Below are 21,814 nucleotides of genomic sequence, written 5' to 3' on the forward strand. Positions count from 1 at the left end.
TTTGCTCCTTTTGTACATTTAAGCTCTTTTAATCCTGAAAATCAAAAGTATAAAAAGAAAACACTTTTTCCATCATTAATACTAAAAAATGTTGATTTTATACCTTATTTGATATAATTTATATGTTATGATGCATATCACCTAGCAATAAAAAGTTGAAGCAAGCTGAGACACACATGATTCAAGGTGGACCAAGGCACAACAAGAGAAATCTAAACAAATGTCAGCAGGATAATTGGCGCAAACAGTAGGATAATTATCAAATTGTCTTTTATGTGATTTTAGTACAATCAAATCAATATAACTACCTCACATGTCACCCGATTCACATCCATTTGGGGAGAAGAAAGGCGACTGATGTGGAGGATAGAGTGAAGGATAAACCAAATGCCTTTATCAACAGACACTCATGCAGTCATGCTAAAACTGACATATAATTTCTAAAAAAGTTAAATTGTTGTATAAATGATAATAACCTTCCCCCAATGTAACTTCAAATTCTTGAAATAAATACTTAAAAAAAGAAAACCCCTAAAAGTTGTAACAAAAAATATAATGTGATATCAAGTTTAAATATTTCTACTCCTTGCCAAAAAGAATGCATACTTTTATCGAACTTTACATCTAATGCCCAAGCGGTAACCCGTTCATCATCTGATGGTAAATCGCTGCACTGCTGGCTAGGTTCAGGCCAGGATCAGCGATGGGCTCCACCTTCGGCTCGCCTTTTGGCACCATCAGTCCCATTTCATTCACTTGTTGTGGTTGATTCAAATAATGATGAAGCGGAAGAACAGGCATTTTCCCTTGGTTAGCCATGGCCATATGAGCTAGCCCTCTTGGTCCTTGTTGGCTCATTGGGTAACCATAGCCATGGGTTGAAGCAGAACCCAGGTGCTGACCATTGGGTAAACCATAGGGAGGCCTTTCGAGCGGAGGCATGGTGTTTTGACCACGAGAAACCCCCCCAGGCATTTGAACTTGAGGTTGACTTGCACTGTTGTTATGGCTGCTGTTGTTACGCACAGCTGGGACATCATGGTTGTGCTTCCCTTCGTATGTTGTTATAACTGATCTAAGGTCATGTGACGCCCTTTCGACATGTTTTCTCACTGTGCAGCCTGCGCTTGTGCACTTGTAGTAACTCCTGTACCATAAAAATTATGTCATGAATTTATCCAATGAGATGGGCCCGGTTTAAGAACTTGAAACTAAAAGTTACTCATACACAAAATTATGACCTTGGATTTGGGTTTCCTTTCACGACCTTCTGCCCGTACTTGCGCCAGCGATACCCATCATCCAAAATGTCAACCTCACTGGTCGTTTGGACAACAACTCTAGGTTCTCTTATGGCTCTGGTTGCCCCACTTACATCTGCTGCATATGCTTCAACTTTTCTAGAATATCAAACAATTAAGAATTAGGATATGCGTCTTGAAAGTGATTTCGTGAAACTGTATAATCACAACCAAATAGTAAGCCGTAACAAAATCGTTATGCAATAAATCATGTTTGGGTGTGTGTCTTAAAGCCGTACTTGTAATAAATAATAATTACCACCGAGGTGTTGAGTGTATGTGTTGACTTTTGACGGATCTGATTCTTTTAGTAAAAGATAAAATAAGAGTATACAAATATTTTTACTTAACCAATTCTAGAGATGGCAATCTTGCTTTCGGGTATTTTTCTCTTTAACGGGTCAAATAAGTAAAAAAAAAAAAAACGCAGAACCAGAAATGGGTCAAAAGTTGCCCAAACTGTATTTTTATCACATAAACCTCCTTAAATCATTTGAATCAATAGATTTGGTCATTATTATAATATAATAATAGTGTATTTTAAAAAAAAAAATGATAAACTAACTATTTATACAGAAAGATTACACATTTTGAACAAACTAAATCCGGTCATCCCAACGTGTTTCAGCCCTAACAACAATTTACCCGTTATGACCCGTCTAATCAAATTTTATTGCAGCTAAAATCAATCTGACCATCTGAGGGTTATATAATTAGATAATGATAAGTAGAAGTAGGTTACTCAAACACCAGAAACGGATGACAGTTACAATCACTTTAATAAAACACAAAAAAGATAGTCAAACCTTCTTTTTGACTCAGATTCATCTCCTTCACCATCATGCCCGAGAGATACACTGCCATGTGTTGCACGGTCATCTTCTTCATCATTTGAAAAAGTGGAAGACCCATCAACGGCATCGCTAGATTCAAATTGACCATTCTGACCCTGCATAACCATCGCTGATGATGTCACCTCGAAATTACTTTCTTGCCCCCAAAGTGGACCACCATCAACCCGATTCCCAGTTTGTTCACTTATATCACTCAACACACTTGAAGACCCAATTCCCGGTCTACGTGCAGGAGCAAGTTTCGGGTGATTGTGTGCCCCTTTGTATATAATTTCAGTAATATGACCCTCGAAAGAACGCTCAACTTTTTTTTTCACAGGACAACTTGGGTGAGTGCATTTATAATAGCTTCTAGGATACTCACTTCCTTTAACTTGTTTCTGACCATATTTTCTCCAGTTATATCCGTCATCACTGTTAGCATTACCGTTTGTACTCTGATCTGCGTCATGATGCTGCTGAGTTGGACCGGAATTGCCGTTACGAGCTTCGATTGGAGCCATTTGTAGAGAAAGGTTCTTCTTTTCAGTAAAACCTGAGTGATTTTGGGCCGGTTCACTCTTTTGGATTAAAGCTTCATCACTTTGGAAAGATTGTGCAGACATAAAAGGTGGATTGACCTACATAATCAGAAGCGAAAAATCATTAGCAGTTGAAGACTGTAAAGTGGATAAGGTATCTAGGAAACTTAATACATAAAACATAGTTAACGAGTCAACCGACTTCGGGTGGTTTAAACGGATCATCTTTAATACGTGTCAGCACAGGCTGTGTTGACCCACAAATACTTTTTTGTTCGTTTTCATGGAAAAAATAGCGTGTTAATTATGACTAGAAAACAACATTATAAAATAATTACACAAATCATAAAAAAAAAAACAATGTAGGGTGAGTTTCAGCCTATTTCACCTTTATCTTTTCAGCTATTTTTAATTTGACCCGTTTGAGGTAAAATTGACTCATGTACAAGCAACCGTGCCACCTCTACACAAAATATAAGATAAAAAAAATTATAAATGTATGTAACTTCACTTACATGGTTAGAGGGTATTGGAGCCGAGTCTAGGAAAGGTTTAAAGGCAAAGGAAATGCTATTAGAATCCTTAAAGAAGTTATCTTTACTCGTATTATCATTATTGTTTCCGTTTGAAGCAAACTGGAATTTTCCAGTTGTTGGAGATGGTTGAACCTACAAAAGAACCAACTGAGATCATTCGGCATCAGAAAAAGACACGTAAGCCTCCAAAAAGTATTCTTTTTCAAACAGCTTACCAGTGAGTTTGACAGAAAAACAGGTGATTCCAGAAAAGAACTTGGGCTGAGACCAGGTGACACTGTCAAGTATGGTGACTGAAATTGTTGGTTTTGTGCACCATACGCAGGCTTAACAATAGCGGTATTCAACCGAGGAGCATTATGACCAGTTCTAGCTGCAATCCTTTCACCAAGACCAGCCCGTGGGCCTGCTTTCTGGTCCCCAAGTTCACCCACTGGAGTAACCATTTGTCCCCTTTGAGTACCCTCACCGTCAATGGGCCTATCTGGCCCAGGAAAGGTGAACCCACCATCATTACTGTTATCATACTTTACAGGCCCTGACCATGAACCCATTTCATCACCCAACATAGCCGCGAATAAAGACCGTGGGCTAGGGCTAGGGGGCATCCAATCTCCAATTATCCCACCATGGTCATCAAAACCACCCATCAATGTCCAATGCTAGCAGTTACTTCAACTAAAATAACACAAAATCTGTTCAGTCATAATTATAGTAAACAAACAAAAAAAATGCAGCTCTGATATCATAAACTTTTGGTCACTTTAGGCAAAACAAAAACAATATTTACACATAACACAATAACAACAAATGAACCTAATATTTCCACTTTCGGAAAACAATCAACCGAAAGTAATCACCCAAATAAAGCGAGTAAACCACACTTCTACTTCTATAACAACCAAATTAATGCAAAATCAAATTAGCATTTTCAAACATTCAATTTTCACAATTCTTCATGAATTCCGCCCAAATTCAAAACAATAGATCAAAATCTAAACCTAAAAACAATGTAACCGAATGAGATTCATTAAAATCAAAGATCTGAAGAAAAAACAAAGACTAATTACACATCAAATATGATTAAAAAATAAAATTGTTCTTTGTACAATCATACCAACAATTAAACACATGAAATGACAGTTACCAAAAAAGAATCTAAGAACCAAAAAAACCTAAATTTAAAAACTGATTACGAACCTGATTACAACTTACGAACAGTCGATTGTAAGCTGATAACAATGGCAACTTTTGGTGATGGATGATCAGTTGATTGATTGTGTGTGATCAACAACAGGTTGTTTTCATTCGATTAAAATGAAAGAAAAAATTTTGTAACTTTCCCTTTCGATTTTTCCCACTTGAGCCCCTGTGAAGACAAATTTAATTAATTGCAGGAAAAAATCATAATTTATAAATCTATGGTTCGTTGGGGAAGACCGAAATGATTGGAATTTTAAGGGTCTACCAGAGAGTGAAAAAGTTGTTTCTTTTTCCTTTTTGTTTTATTGAAAATAGATAGATGCATTATTTGTTTTATTGAAAATAGATTCATCAGTTAATTACATAGTTAATTCATATGATTTGCATAAAATAACATATTTAGGTACTAATAGTTTAAAATTACATTTTAGGGTATTAACTTTTCATTTTATAACGTTGGGAGGTATTAACGTTATTTGTAGATTTAAAATCACATTCTATTAGTACCTAAGTATGTTATTTTATGCAAACCACGGGGACTAACTATGTTAATACCGTAGAAGTTAATATCTCCAAACGTTAGAAAATGAAAAGTTAATACCCTAGAAGGTGATTTTAAACTATTAGTATCTAAGTATGTTATTTTGTGCAAACTACAGGGACTAACTATGTAATTAACTCTAGATTCATTATTTAAAATGTATTATAAAAATCTTAAGAATTGAATTACGATAACGATGATAAATAGTCATTAAAGTTTGTCTAAAAGTACGAAAATGTATGGTCAACGATCAGATTAATCGGTTTATTCTCTAAACAGTATCTAAATAAATTTGTATTCAATGCAATTAATGTTGGATCGTGAAACTCGAGCTGCAAATGCTTATTATTACATAACCTTACGCCCGGCAAATAAAACCCATTTGGGTTTTTTTTAGGTTATTTTGGGTCATTTTAAAAATGAGAATGGGTTAAGAAATAACCAAGGATGGATCAAGATGGGTTATATGATATATATTTAAAATAATTCGTGGGTAAGGTTGGGTATTACGCAGGGTAAATGGGTAACTCAAAAAACAGCATCACAGACAGACTTTTCATCTTATTCGAGTGTTCGTAGATGTTAGCCTCACAAATAACAGATATTTTAAAAATAATAAAAAAATTAACAATAATAAAAATTTTCAAAAAAATCAGAAAAATCAATAAAAATTCTAAATAATAATAATAATAATAATAATAATAATAATAATAATAATAATAATAATAATAAATCTAAAAAAATCAAAAAAATAATAAAAAAATTCTAAAATTCCAAAAAATAATAATAAATCCAAAAAATTCTAAAAAAATAATAAAAAATCCAAGAATTTCTAAAAAATCAGAAAATAATAAAAAATCAAAAAATTTCTAAAAAATTAAAAAAATAATACAAATCAAAAAATTCTAAAAAATCAAAAAATTACAAAAAATCAAATAAACTTCTAAAAAATAAAAAAAATTATAAAAATATAAAAAGTAATAAAAATCCAAAAAATCTAAAAAATCTAAAAAATCAAAAATATAATAAAACATCAAAAAATCTAAAAAATAAAAAAATTCTAAAAATTAAAAAAATAATAAAAAATCCAAAAAATTAAATAATCCAAAAACTTCTTAAAATTATAAAAATAAAAAATAAAAAAATCCAAAAAATTCTAAAAAATCAAAAACTAATAAAAAATCAAAAGAATTCTAAAAGAAATCAAAAAATTCTAAAAAATCTAGAAAATAAAAAAAAGTATAAAAATAAAAAAAAATCCAAAAAATTCTATAAAAAAGTTTTTAGGATTTTTAAGAATTTTTTATTTTTTAGAATATTTTATGAATTTTAGAATTTTTTTGTTTTTTAAAATTTTTTTTTTTTGAGTTTTATTGATTTTTTGAATTTATTTTTATTTTTTAGAATTTTTTTGTATTTTCTATTATTTTTTGAATTTTTTTAAATATTTTTTATATTTTTTATTTTTTCGAATTTTTTTGTTTTTTTAGAATTTTTATTATTTTTTTGATTTTTTAGAATTTTTTGATTTTTTAATTTTTTTTATATTTTTGAATTTTTTGGATTTTTTATTTTTTTATGATTTTTAGGGTTTTTTAGAATTTTTTGGATTTTTTTATTATTTTTTGGTTTTTTGGAATTTTTTTGATTTTTTTGAATTTTTTGGATTTTTAGGATTTTTTATTGTTTTTTTTTTATTTTTTAGAATTTTTTTTTGATTTTTTATAATTTTTTGGATTGTTTAAAATTTTTATCATGCCCAAATCCATATTGACAAAAACCCATCTGGACCTAAACCCATTCTAACCCATTTCTTAATAAACTCATCCTAACACAAACCCATTCTAACCCATACTCATCCTAACCCATTACCCAAACCTACCAAGCCCACCCATTTTGCCACTCCAACATAACCTTATGTGTAATGTATGTGATCTGATATAGTTTGACTGAATAGGTCGAGTTATTTTTTATCAGACATAAATCTATTAGTTGTTAATGGAAAATGAGTAAAACACTCTTGATTCTCATTAAATAGTATATTTATTGTTAGTAACGATGTGTAATCAATCTTAAAAATGGAGGGCTCGGGCTAAGCAAGTTGCGGAATATTAATATCTCCTTACTTGCGAAGTGGGGTAGGAGGTTCAAATCGGATAAGGGTAAGTTAGACAAAGTCATTGAAGCTATTCATAACACAAGGTTATGCTGGGAATTTATTCTGGTTAGAAAATCCATGGGTGGAGTGTGGAATAACATTGTCTGTGTTCTCTCCAAAACAAAAATTGAAGGTACGCCGTTAAGGAATTTTTTTAGAAGTGTTGTTGGAAATGGGGAAGATACTGCATCCTGGCTTGATCCGTGTCTATGTAATGAACCTCTCAAAGACAAATTCCCGGAGATCTTTAACCTGGAATCAGAGAAGAGGTGCAGGATTGATGAGCGAGTTAAGACCGAAACAAGTGGGTATAGTTACGTCTGGGCTTGGAAGAGGCCGATCACCGCTGGCTTGGAAGTTGACGAACTGATTGGGTTGTACAGTTTTCTCTATAGCGTTTCTCTTACGACTAACCGGGATTCTTGGACGTGGATTGGCAGTAAAGACGAGGAGTTCAGTGTCAGGGCGGTGAAACATGTGCTCGACATTAGCAGGGTTCGGGCTGATATAGTCGAAGACAGCGGGTGCAAATGGCTTCCGACGAAATGCAACATTTTTGTTTGGAGGGCTAGCATGAACAGAATCACAACTGCTGAAGCTTTGAAGATCAGGAACATTTCTTTAGAAGATGATAGTTGCAAGTTATGCAGTGAGGGAGAAGAATCTGTAGAACATATTTTCACTTCCTGTTACTTTGCAAATATGGTTCGGAATCATGTTAGTAGATGGTGTAAGGTTCCCAGCATGTACTTCTTCGAGTTCAAGGATTTGCTGCGTATCCATGAACATGTTAGTCTGATTAGTTCTAAGAAGGAAGCTCTCAAGGGTTTGATTAGAATTGGATGTTGGTGCATTTGGAAGACGAAGAACGGGGTTATTTTTAATAACAAAGAAGCTAAGATCGAAGACATTATTAGTGAAATAAAAGCCTTGGGTTTTTTGTGGTTTAAGAGTAGGATAAAAGGTAATTCGATTACTTGGTGCGATTGGTGTGAATTGTAATTATGTAATGTTTGTGGTTATGCGGTTGGCTGCCTTGGTTTGAGGTGTGCTTGTGTTTGTTAATGAAATTTTCCTTTCAAAAAAAATCTTAAACCTTAATTCAATTAATCAACGTTCAAGATCCGTTCTTACTATGTTTAAATAAGAAAAAGTTTGTGTGAGATCTTAACTCTATAAAGTTAAGCATTACATTACTAGATAACATTTGTTAGCCTTTTAGTGATAATTTTTTACTCTTTGTACTTATCAAAAACTTTTAAAATAATATATTTATGTCCGATAAAAAATAACTCGACCTATTCGGTCAAATTATATCAGATCACATACATTACACATAAGGTTATGTAATAATAAGCATTTGTAGCTCGAGTTTCACGATACAACATTAATTGCATCGAATATAAATTTATTTAGATACTGTTTAGAGAAGGGGTGTGAAAAATACACCCAAGATATGGATTAATATACCAATTAGTCAAACTTGGTAATGATTAAGCACTTTATTACATTATTTTATTATAAAAGTCAAAAGTAATAAATATGTTTTTATGTTATTTTATTTTATTATACTTTTGTTACTTTTTTATATATTGTTATACTATTATTAGTATTAATAACAATATTAATAAATAAATAATCAAGACACTTTATTATAAACACGAAAGTGAAAAAGTTCATCATAAATAAATAAAAGTTCATCTAATAAAAAAGTAAACGTGCAAACATTAAAACAATTAATCTCCTAGATCGACAAAACCACTTTCACGACGATAAAGTTGGGTATATAATTCTAGACGCCACCTATACATGGTTTCCCATCCAGCCACAGACATGCTAATGTTGCAAAAATTCCAATAAGGCATGATTGTAGGCATTGGGTACCCTCCTTGTAATTCCACAATGACATAATGGTTCTCGTCATTTACTAGGGCAATTGTAAGAGCTCTGTGATGTTGAATCTCTTCTGGACCACTCCAAAACGGGAAAATAGTGAAACTGCCTGACATGCTTAAAGAATGGACGATTACACCAAACTTATTGGCAATCAGAACACCTGGTTCAGGCGTTTTCATCCAGTGTTCTTCTGGACAAGGCGACCCAAAGAAACACACGTCATGATATAATGAATTTACATCCCTGACAAAGATGTCCGCGTAGATATGATATCGATTTTGTAACTCTTCTCTTATTTGCTGTCGAATGTGCTCATAGTATTCATGTTCATCAACTCCGAGGTAAACAGCTAGTGCTCAAAATCCATAATTTCCATCGGGTTTAACATTTCGTATATTTGCTATGTATGGATGAAATACTTTTGGAATATCACCATTATATTGTTGCGATTTCTTCAAGCTTGGTCGTCCACGAGTTTTTTTTTAGCTTGAGGTTCCGGCTCCTTTTTGGCACTTTGTTGTTGCGGTTTCTTCAAGCTTGGTCGTCCACGAGTTTTTTTTTTTTTTTTTTTTTTTGAACTTGAGGTTCCTGAATGTCGGTTTTACCTAGACGAAATATATCCTTCAGTTTTCTTAACCAACCTTTTTTCCCAATCTTTAGACTGCTTGTTAAAGTATTCTTTAAAAAGTAGTAGTTCATCATCACAGCTAACATCGTCATTTTGAAAAGATACCGATGATGAAATATCTAGCTTCTTCCAAAAAATATCATTCGAATCCAAGGAAACATATTTGTGACAACTCGAGTTTCCAAGATTCTTTATTCGCATTTATGCACGTTAACCGTTTGTTTAAGTTGTTTGCTTTGTAACTATATACGTTGTGACATGATAAAATGTATTGTGATTGTGCATGCTTATGTGTTTGGATGTTTAAGTGTATACGTTGTGATATGTTTAAGTGATATGATAACCCACCAGATGAAACGAGTAGACGAAACAAGAGTGTTTCGCCATTAAACAACCCGACGAAACACTGATGTATTTCGCCATAGAACATCACAACGAAACAGATTTGTTTTGCCATCCTTTGTTCGACGAAACAATGTGTTTCGCCGGCCCACGATTCGCCGAAGCCCATTAAGGGCCCAACTCGTTACACGGGGCATTTATCCAGTATTCTGTTTCATTCGTAACACTTTGGGCAAAAGTTAGAACCCTAGAACTCTTTGTGTGACGGCAGCAACTATCTTCTCCATCACTTTTCTGTCTCGAATCATTACTTGTCATCTCGAATCGGTTAGTGTAAAAACCCTACTGTGTACATGTATCTGCTAATTGATACCCTTGTGTATTTAGGCTAGGGTTAGTAAACTGTATGAATCCAGAATCATAGTGTTGTATTGTATGAGATGTTGTCTAGAGTGCTTGATGATTTCAATGTATTTGGTTGTTGTTGACCTTGTATGTTATCGGTGGGTTACGAGTAAAAGAAACATGATCGTTGGATTCACACATGTCGTGATTTAAGTGCGTAGGGCCATCTCCTGATCTAGGATTCATGTTAGATGTGGTTGTCATAGTATGTTCTGGTAAACAATTTCTGTGTGAACGGTAATGACGGTATGATTACTGTGCTTTCTATATGATTGCTGTATGATTTCGGTATGATGTTTACTGTATGATCTGTGTATGTTGTCGACGGCAGCTAGGGTTTTCTGTGATATTTCGTAACTGACATCCGACGTAACTGATATCTAATGACGGAATACAAGTGGCGGCGAAATAGATGAGTTTCGCCGACACCAAGCGGGACGAAACAAACCCGACGAAAGAGAAGTGTTTCGCCAAGATCATCACGACGAAACAAACGGGACGAAACGGAAGTGTTTCGTCGAAGGGTTACACGGCGAAACATGGGTGTTTCGCCGATTGGGAAATTTTGCACAGTAACTTAATTTAACTCTGTTAAGTGTTAACTGGATTAAATAACTGCTGTTAGATGTTTAGCATGACTTGTATGAACTTGTATACGTGCTCTGTGTTATTCATGGTTGCTGAATTATCACCACTATGATTAAATATTCAAACATGGGCTTAGTAAATATAAACTGATTGTGTATGCGTGTATACTCTAGGACTTGATTGATTAACTGTGAGCCCATATCTTAGCATACCGAGCAAACCAAGGTGAGTTCACACTCTTACTAAGGCATGGGATTCCCGGGGTAGGGAATGGGATTGATTGACTGATTGTACTTACATGGTTATGGGAATTACGTACTACTGACCTCATTTGGGAAAGGTCACTTATAGATACTGCTAGACTAGTGATACATGGGGAAGCCCCCACTACTCTTCGCACACATGCGTGTAATGGCCGCGATACTGATACTGATCTTTGCACACATGCCTGGAATGGCTGCGATACTGATACTAAACTTCGCACACATGCCTGGAGGGCCGCGATACAAATAAAACTAGTCTACAATACATGGGGAACCCCCACTAATCTTCGCAAACATGCCTGGAGGGCCGCGATGTAATTATAAACGATACATGGGTTACTGTAGGATCGAATTCTGACCCGAACGAGTCTATCAGAGGAGTTTTGATCAGATACATGTGCGGAAAACAAGTACCTGACGTAGAAACAGCTAGATCTTCACTTAAATCACTTTGTTGATTGATATAACAGCGTTTACAACCAATTCTCACACCGGCAGCACCTCGGTATGGAAAATCAGAACATTACAAATGATTTCACTTGAGAGGTATTTATAGACATGTACGTTGAAGCGGAACCTCTCATAAGGTTTCACTTGAACGGACATGTACGTTGAAGCGGAACCTCTCATAAGGTTTCACTTGAACGGACATGTACGTTGAAGCGGAACCTCTCATAAGGTTTCACTTGAACGGACATGTATACATAAGTGGAACCTCGTACAATGCGCCCTAATCTAACATTCTAAGACTAAGACTCGATACAAGACGAAGTCGACAGATGCATGCACTAACAGACTCCCCCTCAGATGTTGACGAGTCTTAAGTGTCGAGTCTTCGCATCTTCAGTCTTGATCTGTCTCTGGGATTTACACTCTCTATCTATTCACACAAGTCTTCAGACTCCCCCTTGCGATATGCTGGCATTTCTTCAGTTCATCAGCATCATCAGCTTTAGGATCGTTGTCTGGTTTTCCGTCTAACAGCTTCTCAATATCAGTCAGCCTGACTCTTCATGTTCCAAAATCTTTGCCTGGCTATCTCCAATCAGAGACCTCAAGTATTGGAACCTGGCTTCTCATTTAGCTCAGATCTCAGAAACGAATAACCTGGCTCAACTTGACCTGCATAAGCTCTACCTCAAAGTAAATTTCTTTCACATACATATTTCAAACATATAAACTTGCACTAACTTAGACTCTCTTTCAAAACAAATACAGATTTTGATGAACCACTTGAAAGGATAGATTATGAAAACATTTAATTCCAAACATACACTCCCCCTCAAATATTACTCATCATGTTTAGCACTTGGAATTTTGAAAATCTGCTTTTCAATACCAGTTGTCAAAAATCTTTTTGAATTTTCTGAAACTTTATGCTAAAAGACACTGAAAATCTTTTTGGATTTTGTAATAAAGAAATATGAAATGCAGTAAAGAAATATTTACAAACAATATTTTGTGAGTTCGTGTAAGAGGATCATATCAGTTTTTGAGACAAATCACCAACACTGTTAAGCTTCATTTCATTTTATGTTCTAAACAATTCACCTAGATTGTCAGTATATTTGTCCACTTAAATTTTCACACAAAGTTCAATTGTTCCGAGATACGATGTTAATGTCTTAATGACTTAAACTTATCCGTGTGTCCCACTTCTTGAATATACTCCCGTATCCAGATCCCAATATTCAGTCTTACAGGTGAGTATACCACAGATGATATCTGTTCAGGGGTTAAATGCGAGGGCCGTGAGAGCTCAGGTCGATACTTCCGTATACGCAGAGAGATGACGACTTCGACTTTTCGGTGTGTCCCCTTTAAAGGATCTTTTGATTTCAACAGCAGCGACTATCAATTTTATTGTTTTGTCAGCTTGCTAAGGGCGATGCTATGTTTCAAGCATTTGCGGAAAGCATTATCCGAGGACTAGGTCAGTATTTCCATACAGCAGAAGTCCCGGGATAATACCCCAGATATCACTGAGCATAAAGACCTAGTATCTCAGAATAAGTGACCTTTCAAACAAGATTTCAGGGGTTACCTATATATCCAAGATGTTGTTACCCACAGAATAAGCAAGTTTGAATTTTTAGATTTATATCTCGTCACAATCTACTAAATGTGCAAAAACCTATTGGCATATCCGCAGTGAGATTGTTTATCACATTTTTATCTCTCCAATTCTTTAGCATGTTGTGACAGTCCACTGATGTACTATCATTTCCTTTTTTCACAACGAAACTCATTTTTGAATTTTATCATGTTTTTGGCTTTTTCAAATTTTCTAATGTTTTTGGATTTTCAGAAATATCTACTCCCCCTAAAATGCAAATACATTAAAGAAATTTTAAAAAAAAAACTATCTAAGCTTTCGATCAACTTGAAGAAAATTCAAAACAAACTGTACAGAAACATGACAACCGATATCAAATCGCCTCAATTCGGCATTCACTAGGCATAAACAATCTGAACTCCCCCTTTCACAAACCATTTTCTCATTTAGATTTCAAAACACTTAAGTTTGTTTTAATCAAAATGATTTTTCTGGAAAATGAGTTTGTTAAGATAAAAACCACTTGTAAGTTTATCACTTAGTTAAAATTGGGGTATGGTTCATCATCTTGTCAGTTTTATCAAATGTAGTAAATCAAGTACAACTTAATGTCCTTGATTCACTGTTTGCAATTAAGCAACCTGTACCACTTGTAAAAATAACCAAAATGCGGATTCTTGCTTCACGCTTACCAACCTGGAAGCTCCGGCGTAGTCATTCAACCTGTAAAATTTTAACAATTTCAAGTATTTTCAAAATAACCTTATTACACTTGAAAGATGCCGATTCCTGATCCACGATTACAAACTTGGGATCTCCGGCAAGTCAGGTTTTTCAATCGAAGAAAATGTCCACCCAAGCCTGACCAGCCTTGGGTGATTTCAATTCAGATTTTGTTGGGGTGTAAGTTGCTTTCTTCTTAGCGTAAAAGTCTTTTACCCCTTTCACCTTCCCATCAACCATCTTCCCGAAAATCTTCTTTACTTTCCCATTAAATGCTTTCTCAACATCAAAATTATCCTTTTCAGAATAACCCTGAATTGAGATTTCAGACTTTCCAACTTTTATTTTAAAATTTTCAGTCCTCAATGGTGGAAAGTTCTCATCATCCATTGAAAGAACTGAGTTTTCATTATTCTCATCAAACTGTGGCTCCTCTGATTTTGTGGAATCAGATTCATCCCCAGATTTTACTTCAGATTTCTTAACAACCCATTTTTGGTTGTCAAGTTTCACACTACGCCTGTAAAATCTCTTCGAACACTCACCAACTTCAAATGTTGAATTTTTGAAAACTTTAAATTTTTTAGTCAGTGGTTCGGTTTTATCAACAACGACTTGTTTCAGTTTTCCAGAAGCTCCCTGTTTTGTGTTTGTCGCTTTTGGACAGTTCCATACAATGTGACCAGCTTCATTGCATTGGAAACAGGTTCTTGTCTCTTTCTTCACATAAGTTCCATTCTTTCTCTTCTCGGCAAGAAATTCTTGGTTAGATTGTTTCCAGAATGTGCTTTTTGCTTCCTCTTCCGAGCTTGTACCTGAAACAAATTTTGTATTTGTTTTAGAAAATTTTTCATTTTTATAGTTTTCTGGTGGAGTATAACCAAGTCCTTTCTTTTTGTAGCTACGATTTTGGTTTGGTTTCTTTTGAAAACCAGAACTAGAATTGTAACATTTTTTCTTGTTTAATCTTTGTTGTACTCTTGAGGTGTAAGGTTTAGGTTTTACTTTAAGATTTTCATCTTTTATTTCAGAAATATTAATTTCTGTTAATTTGAAAACCTTTTTGATCATTTCTGGTTTAACACCTCTTATTGGAAACTCTTTATCAAAATATAATTTGTCAGAATCATTCAAAGTATACACAACTTCAAATGTTTCATCATTGAAATTAGATTTTGATAACAAAAATTCTATACTATAAACCCGTTTTCCCGACGATTTTGAACTCTTTTCGGACGAACTTGAACTCCTGACTGACTGACACGAACTTTCGGACTTGGACTTTGACTCAGACTCCTCATCCTTTTCCAACACCTGATCGACCACTCGTTTTATCAAATCGGACTCATGATCTGTGTCGGACGCTGTGAACGTGACGTCAATATTGTCTGGTAAAACATCGGTTATCTCAGATTCTAACTTAATATTGACCGCCTGTTTTAGTTCTTCCTTGTTAGGTTTTCTAGGTGAGTACCCTTCCCAAATCGGAGGCGGACACTTATTATAACATACACTCTGTTTCTTACCAGTATCCTTCTTCTTCTTTGGCTTTGTTTCTTCACCTTTAAACGCTTCAAATCCTTCAACTGTCGGATAAATTCTATCAATTACATAGTCACAGCCTTTGTAACTTTGCAGCAGTCTTCTGATTCTTTCATTCTCAGCTGCTTCATTATCCAACTCTTTCTTCCACTTTGCACATTCTTCTTTGTACATGTTGATCTCTTTCTGCTTTGTCATCATGGTAGCATTCATCATTTTCAAAGCTTTCTCTCTTTCAGAGTTAGTCTTCTCCAGACTATTCACATGCTTGTTCAATACATCATACGACTTTTTCAAATTCTTTACATCAAACAACAATTGTTCTTTCAACTTTTCTAACTCACTAAACCTCTCATCTTTTTCTATACATTGTTTACAAGACTCTAAACATGTAAGACAGGGTTTTGTGACTTCAACGATCTTCTCGACTTCAACTCTCTTTTCAACTTCCACAATCTTCTCAATCACTTTGACTTCTTTCATTTCCTTTGCAGCTTTCCTCTCATTCAATTTCTTCAATTTTTCTACAAAATAAAATTCAAAAGTGTCAGAAGATAAATGAGTTTTTCCCAAATTTATCTGTTCCATTTCTTCATCATCACTTGTTTCTGATGAACTTTTTTCAGAAGAAACAGATCCTTCATCTTCACTCTTCTCTTCATCAGATAACACTTCCATCCATTCCTTCAGCATTTCTGGCTTTCGAACAATATGTGCAATAAAAGCATGAACATTTGAATCAGCTGGAATGTATTTGTCCCAGCTAAATCCTCCAGCCATTTTCTCATCATCTTGATCAAACAATGCCATAATAAGCTTTCCTGTTTGCATCCTCGATCATTCTTCCATGTGCCGTTTGAGGTTCTTTTTGTTGATGCGGTTGATGAGTGATTTGCTGATAAATGGTTTTCCTATAATAATCATCTTTTCCAGAAGACTCCTTTGCTCCTCTCGGCTCCTGATTCTTGCACTCTCTTTTAAAGTGGCCTTTCTCCCTGCAACGAAAACAAACAACTTTAGATTTATCAAATCCTAAGTTAGAAAGGTTTACATCCAAGAAATTAGTTCTCCCTGTAATCAATCTAAACTTTTCAGCTCTCCTCAAAACACTCGCCAAGGCCCACTTGATGTCCATCAATTCTTGCTCCTCTGCATCGATCTGGTCATAATCTTCTTTTGTCAGCATTGGATTGCCAATTCTTCCTGCAATCAACCCTTCATAAGATTCTAATGCAGTGACCAGTAGACCCATATGACTCTTTACAACTTCTTCAGTATAATTCTGTCCGTTTTGAAGATGTAGAGCAACATTGCATTGTAACAGATGACCATTACCAACTGATGTACTTTGAGCACTTGGAGGATTTACCGTTGAGAACCCACTAGTATTGACAGATCCTTGACTGCTTGGTTCAGATTGATTTCCAGCACTAAATGCAGTTTGTATCTTTGGACTGGCTTCAGCAGTTTGAACATTTCCTTTATAGTACAATTTGATATCTTGTTGATGAGTTGAACTGTTCATTCTAGCAATTTTCTGCTGCTCCAGATCCTGTGCCTCCAACTTCTCTATAAACTATGCAATCGATAACCTGCTAAACTGTCCGGAATTCTTCAATATCATCAGATATGTACCCCATTCCTTTTGCGGTAACGCATCAGCAAGCTTTTCAACCCATTCTGCTGGAGTTTTAGTAATCTTCAACTGTGACATGGTGCGTACGAGATGACAGTATCTTTCAATAAGAGTCTTTGTTGTTTCACTAGGCATGCACGCAAATAGTTCAAACTCCTTTTTCAGCAATGCTGCTTTGCTTTTTAGCATTTCGGTACTTCCCTCAAATTTCTTTTTAAGAGCTTCCCAGATAGAATAAGCATTTTCATCGTGTTGAAGCAACACAAATATATCCTCCTTAATAGCTTGTTGTAGCAAATTGATCATCATCTTTTCTGCTTTATAACTCTCTCTCTCTTGCTCAGTGAACTCTGAAATGATTTTATCAACACCCACTGAATTCTTTGGCCTCTCATATTCAGTTTCGATGCTCTCCCAAGCTTTTAAATGATTCGCCTGCACCCAATTCTCGAACCGTTTCTTCCATCCGTGATAATCTTCAATTCCCATAAGTTTCGGGGGTTTTTGCATTGTTCCAGTTTCATTCTCCATTGTCATAGTCTTTGTAATGTCCGACGGACTAGCAGGGGTTGTAGCAAACGCGTTGTAAAACTCAGTATCCATGTTTCACACCTGTATTACCTGACGTAACACAAACAAACAAAACACAATCAGTTTAAAACATTTATCAAATCAACTAAATCAAACTGATACTCTATGTGAACTGAATCACTCGAACTGATGAATATAGAATATTCCGTGAGGACTGAGGTTTAACTTGGCAAACTGTGAGAACTGCTATGACTCGGATCAATTTCAAACAACCAGACTCACTACGTGCGAACTGATGGACTTTTGACAATTGTGAACTCCAAACCGTATGAACTGGAACTATCTTCCAAGCGAAATGATGACTTTTAAACGAATTGGACTTTTTCACGCGACTTGACCACACTAAACGACCTCGTGAATGATACGTGTGAAGTGAATAACCGATTTGCTAAATGATCACATGTCCATAATAAATGGCCGACAATTACTTTTAAAAATCCTTGATTGGGCCGTGATTTTTAATCCTGATTGGGCCTTTCGATATTCATGCAAAACATGTGATTTGGCCAAAATATTCAGCACATGGATCTAACAACTAATATTATCTTTTCAGAATAATATGTCTGACACTCTCAGAAAATCATTCACTTTGATTGGGCCGTGAGGTGGGCTGACAACTAAAGACAATAGTTATTGTCCTCAAACTGTGAATGGACTGTAACTTTTAATCCACTACCTAATCAACAATGATTGGGCCGCCAATGTTAATGAATCGGTGACAAACACATGGATTGAATCAACTTTGATTGGCCCAATACAAATCAAGTCTAAAAGATCCTCAAATTCTACTAACTCGATAACCGTGAAATTTAGTTCAAAACCTGATTGGGCCGACAACATAAAGTGCACGGCTATCTTTATATATTATCGAAAATTAATCATGGATTAATATTCACATGTGAATCACAATGATGTCATAAAGTGGGCTGCTTAACACAACTATGATTGGACCAAAACAATGATGTTCACATGTGAATCACAATCATTAGACCGTAAACCTTTGTACAGATTTGAAGTTATTACCAACTTTTGTTCAACAATTAATAATGCTCAAATCAATCTCATTGGACCGCTCTATACATCTGAATCATTCTAAAGTGTGATTGAGCCACATCTCTAGTTCACATGCAAAGTCTGATGATTCTCTTGATACTCTAAAAGACTGATCAAATCAAAATCACATTCAAACCGAATATCAATAAGTGTATTTGGCCGACAAGATTTTTTGTTAGTTGAATTAATGATTGGACCTTAAAAGCGAAACCAAGATTATGGAGGTCACAAAAGCGAAACCAGGTGTGTCATATAAGCGAAAGGTATCACTTAGGATGTCCAGATAAGCGAAAGGTGTCCAAATAAGCAAAACTATGTCTGTTGAATGTCCATTGAAGCGAAACTAAGTCAATTTGGAAGTCATACAAGCGAAATCATCTAACTTGTGAGTGTACGTATAAGCGAAACCAATTCGGAGATTATTTTGGACCATTTTTAGTGTGAATTTTAAACTCAAACTTTTAGGGATTTGACAATGATCAATAACACACAATCTGTGAAATTTTGAGCGGATTCCGACCGTAAAATCTCGTTCTGATGAAGAAAGAAGGTGTAGAAGTAAGAATTTGTGATGAAATCCAGCAAATCTTTGTAGAACTCCTCCTCCTGAAGCTCTGATACCACTTGTAGGATCGAATTCTGACCCGAACGAGTCTATCAGAGGAGTTTTGATCAGATACAGGTGCGGAAAACAAGTACCTGACGTAGAAACAGCTAGATCTTCACTTAAATCACTTTGTTGATTGATATAACAGTGTTTACAACCAATTCTCACACCGGCAGCACCTCGGTATGGAAAATCAGAACATTACAAATGATTTCACTTGAGAGGTATTTATAGACATGTACGTTGAAGCGGAACCTCTCATAAGGTTTCACTTGAACGGACATGTACGTTGAAGCGGAACCTCTCATAAGGTTTCACTTGAACGGACATGTACGTTGAAGCGGGACCTCTCATAAGGTTTCACTTGAACGGACATGTACACATAAGTGGAACCTCGTACAATGCGCCCTAATCTAACATTCTAAGACTAAGACTCGATACAAGACGAAGTCGACAGATGCATGCACTAACAGTTACTAAACAAACAAACGTTTTACGAAATGAACACTATTACTAAACAACCCATTGTGAACTCGCTCAACTAGTTTTTGACTCTCTGTTACATGCCTTGCAGGTCGTTAGGTATACATAGAGCTTGCACTGGGAGGCGCGGTCGTTGTGGACAGGGATCGTGAATGCTTTGATTAAACATTTTGACATTACATATTCATACTTATGTTGGGTTTATTTTTATGCTTCCGCTAAACATTGATATTACACTTATGTTTTGAACACCTTTCATATTGGTTGGGTTGGATTACATTTACTTTTACTTATTACTTACATGTTCAATATGATTGGTGGCTTGATCCTGGTCAGTCACGCCTCCAAGCGGTGATACTCCGCGGGTGGATTTTGGGGGTGTAACAGATTGGTATCAGAGCCAGGTTATAGAGAACTTGGTTTTAATATGAGGAAAACGTTTTTATTAAAACCAGACTATAACCAGTACAGTGCTCAACGATCCACAACGACGCTTCGCTCCACGTGCAAGGCTCAACACGATAGGTACTACTATTCATGTTTACTTTGCCTACTTGCTAGAATTACATAGAACTTTGCTCGTGGTATGCTTAGATTACATTGCCTACTATTCGTTATTGCTTGAGAACACTTGTGTGCTTACTCTCTTCGGTCATCGCACCTTTCGCAAACTTCTCTCACTTATGTTACCTTTGCTATGAAGATCATGGTTGGACGCATTAACATGACACAAGCCCAGTTGACGGCTCTCATTAACGAACAAGTTGCTGCGGCACTTGCAGCCGCACAAGCAGGAGGTATACCCTGCAGTCGTAACTCACATTAGGATCTCTAGATCCTACACTCCTAAACCAACTCTTGTGTTTAACCTTGTCTTGTTCTTATAACACAACAGGTCAGCACGCTCAGCCACCTGTTTGCACTTTCAAGAATTTCATGGACTGTCGTCCAAGCACGTTCAGTGGCACGGAGGGAGCAGTGGGACTCCTCCATTGGTTTGAAAAGCTCGAGTCAGTATTTGAGATGTGTGAATGCCCTGAGGCTCGCAGGGTGAAGTATGCCACTGGTACTCTGGAAGGCATCGCGCTGACTTGGTGGAATGCGCAAGTTCAGATTTTAGGGCTGGCAGCTTCTAACGCCACCCCTTGGAATGATTTCAAGGAACTGATTAAACGGGAATACTATACACATGACGACATCCACAAGTTAGAGGTGGAGTTCTTTCATTTGAAGATGACTGGGTCAGAAATTGAGGCATATACTAAAAGGTCAAACGAGCTGGCCATCTTGTGTCCAACTATGGTGGACCCTCCTATCAGGCGTATAGAGTTGTATCTCAAAGGGCTGGCACCAGAAATTCAAAGCCACGTGACATCGGCCAACCTTGATAATATCCAGGATATTTAACGTCTTGCTCATCGCCTCACAGATCAGGCAGTGGAACAGAACAGGCTGCCTAAACGTATCAGCGCTACCGATGCTACTACTACCGCTACTCCCAGTGACAACAAGCGGAAATGGGATGGGGATTCCAGCAAAGGTTCAGCTACAGCTCAGTCTCAGGTTCAGCAGCGAAAGACTGATAATTACCAAAGCCCTGGTCAGCAATCTTCGGGTAACCAAAGACAGGGTGGATATCGAGGAAACCTCCCAAGGTGCAACACTTGCAACAAACACCACAACGACCAGTGCAACAAGGGTCGTTGTCAGCGGTGCCTCAAGATGGGTCATGAGGCTAAAGATTGCAGGAGCTCCCGACCTGCGAATCAGAATCAACAACAACAACACCTGCTCCACGAAACCAGTAGCAGCAACAGCAGTGAGGCAACAGAGGATGCTATCAATGTGGTGCTGAAGGCCACTTCAAACGTGACTGTCCCCAGTTAA

General features: G+C 36.1%; 2 protein-coding genes across 2 annotated transcripts; both read right to left on the bottom strand.

Annotated features, from left to right (window-relative positions):
- Nucleotides 1-486: 486 nt before the first annotated feature.
- LOC110865842 (probable WRKY transcription factor 2) lies at nt 487-4,640 on the bottom strand. The gene is made up of 6 exons (XM_022115172.2): nt 4,413-4,640; nt 3,428-3,890; nt 3,192-3,344; nt 2,108-2,775; nt 1,242-1,400; nt 487-1,147 (listed from the first exon to the last, which is right to left on the bottom strand). Exons 2-6 carry the CDS (start codon nt 3,860-3,862, stop codon nt 625-627), a joined length of 1,938 nt encoding a protein of 645 aa, XP_021970864.1. The 5' UTR covers nt 3,863-3,890; nt 4,413-4,640; the 3' UTR covers nt 487-624.
- A 4,210-nt stretch (nt 4,641-8,850) lies between these two features.
- On the bottom strand, nt 8,851-9,730 carry LOC110945002. The gene is made up of 2 exons (XM_022186641.1): nt 9,652-9,730; nt 8,851-9,359 (listed from the first exon to the last, which is right to left on the bottom strand). The coding sequence occupies exons 1-2, from the start codon at nt 9,728-9,730 to the stop codon at nt 8,851-8,853; spliced, it is 588 nt and encodes a 195-aa protein (XP_022042333.1).
- Nucleotides 9,731-21,814: the final 12,084 nt, after the last annotated feature.

Source organism: Helianthus annuus, chromosome 6 (assembly GCF_002127325.2).
Source record: "Helianthus annuus cultivar XRQ/B chromosome 6, HanXRQr2.0-SUNRISE, whole genome shotgun sequence".
NCBI classification, from domain to species: Eukaryota; Viridiplantae; Streptophyta; class Magnoliopsida; order Asterales; family Asteraceae; genus Helianthus; species Helianthus annuus.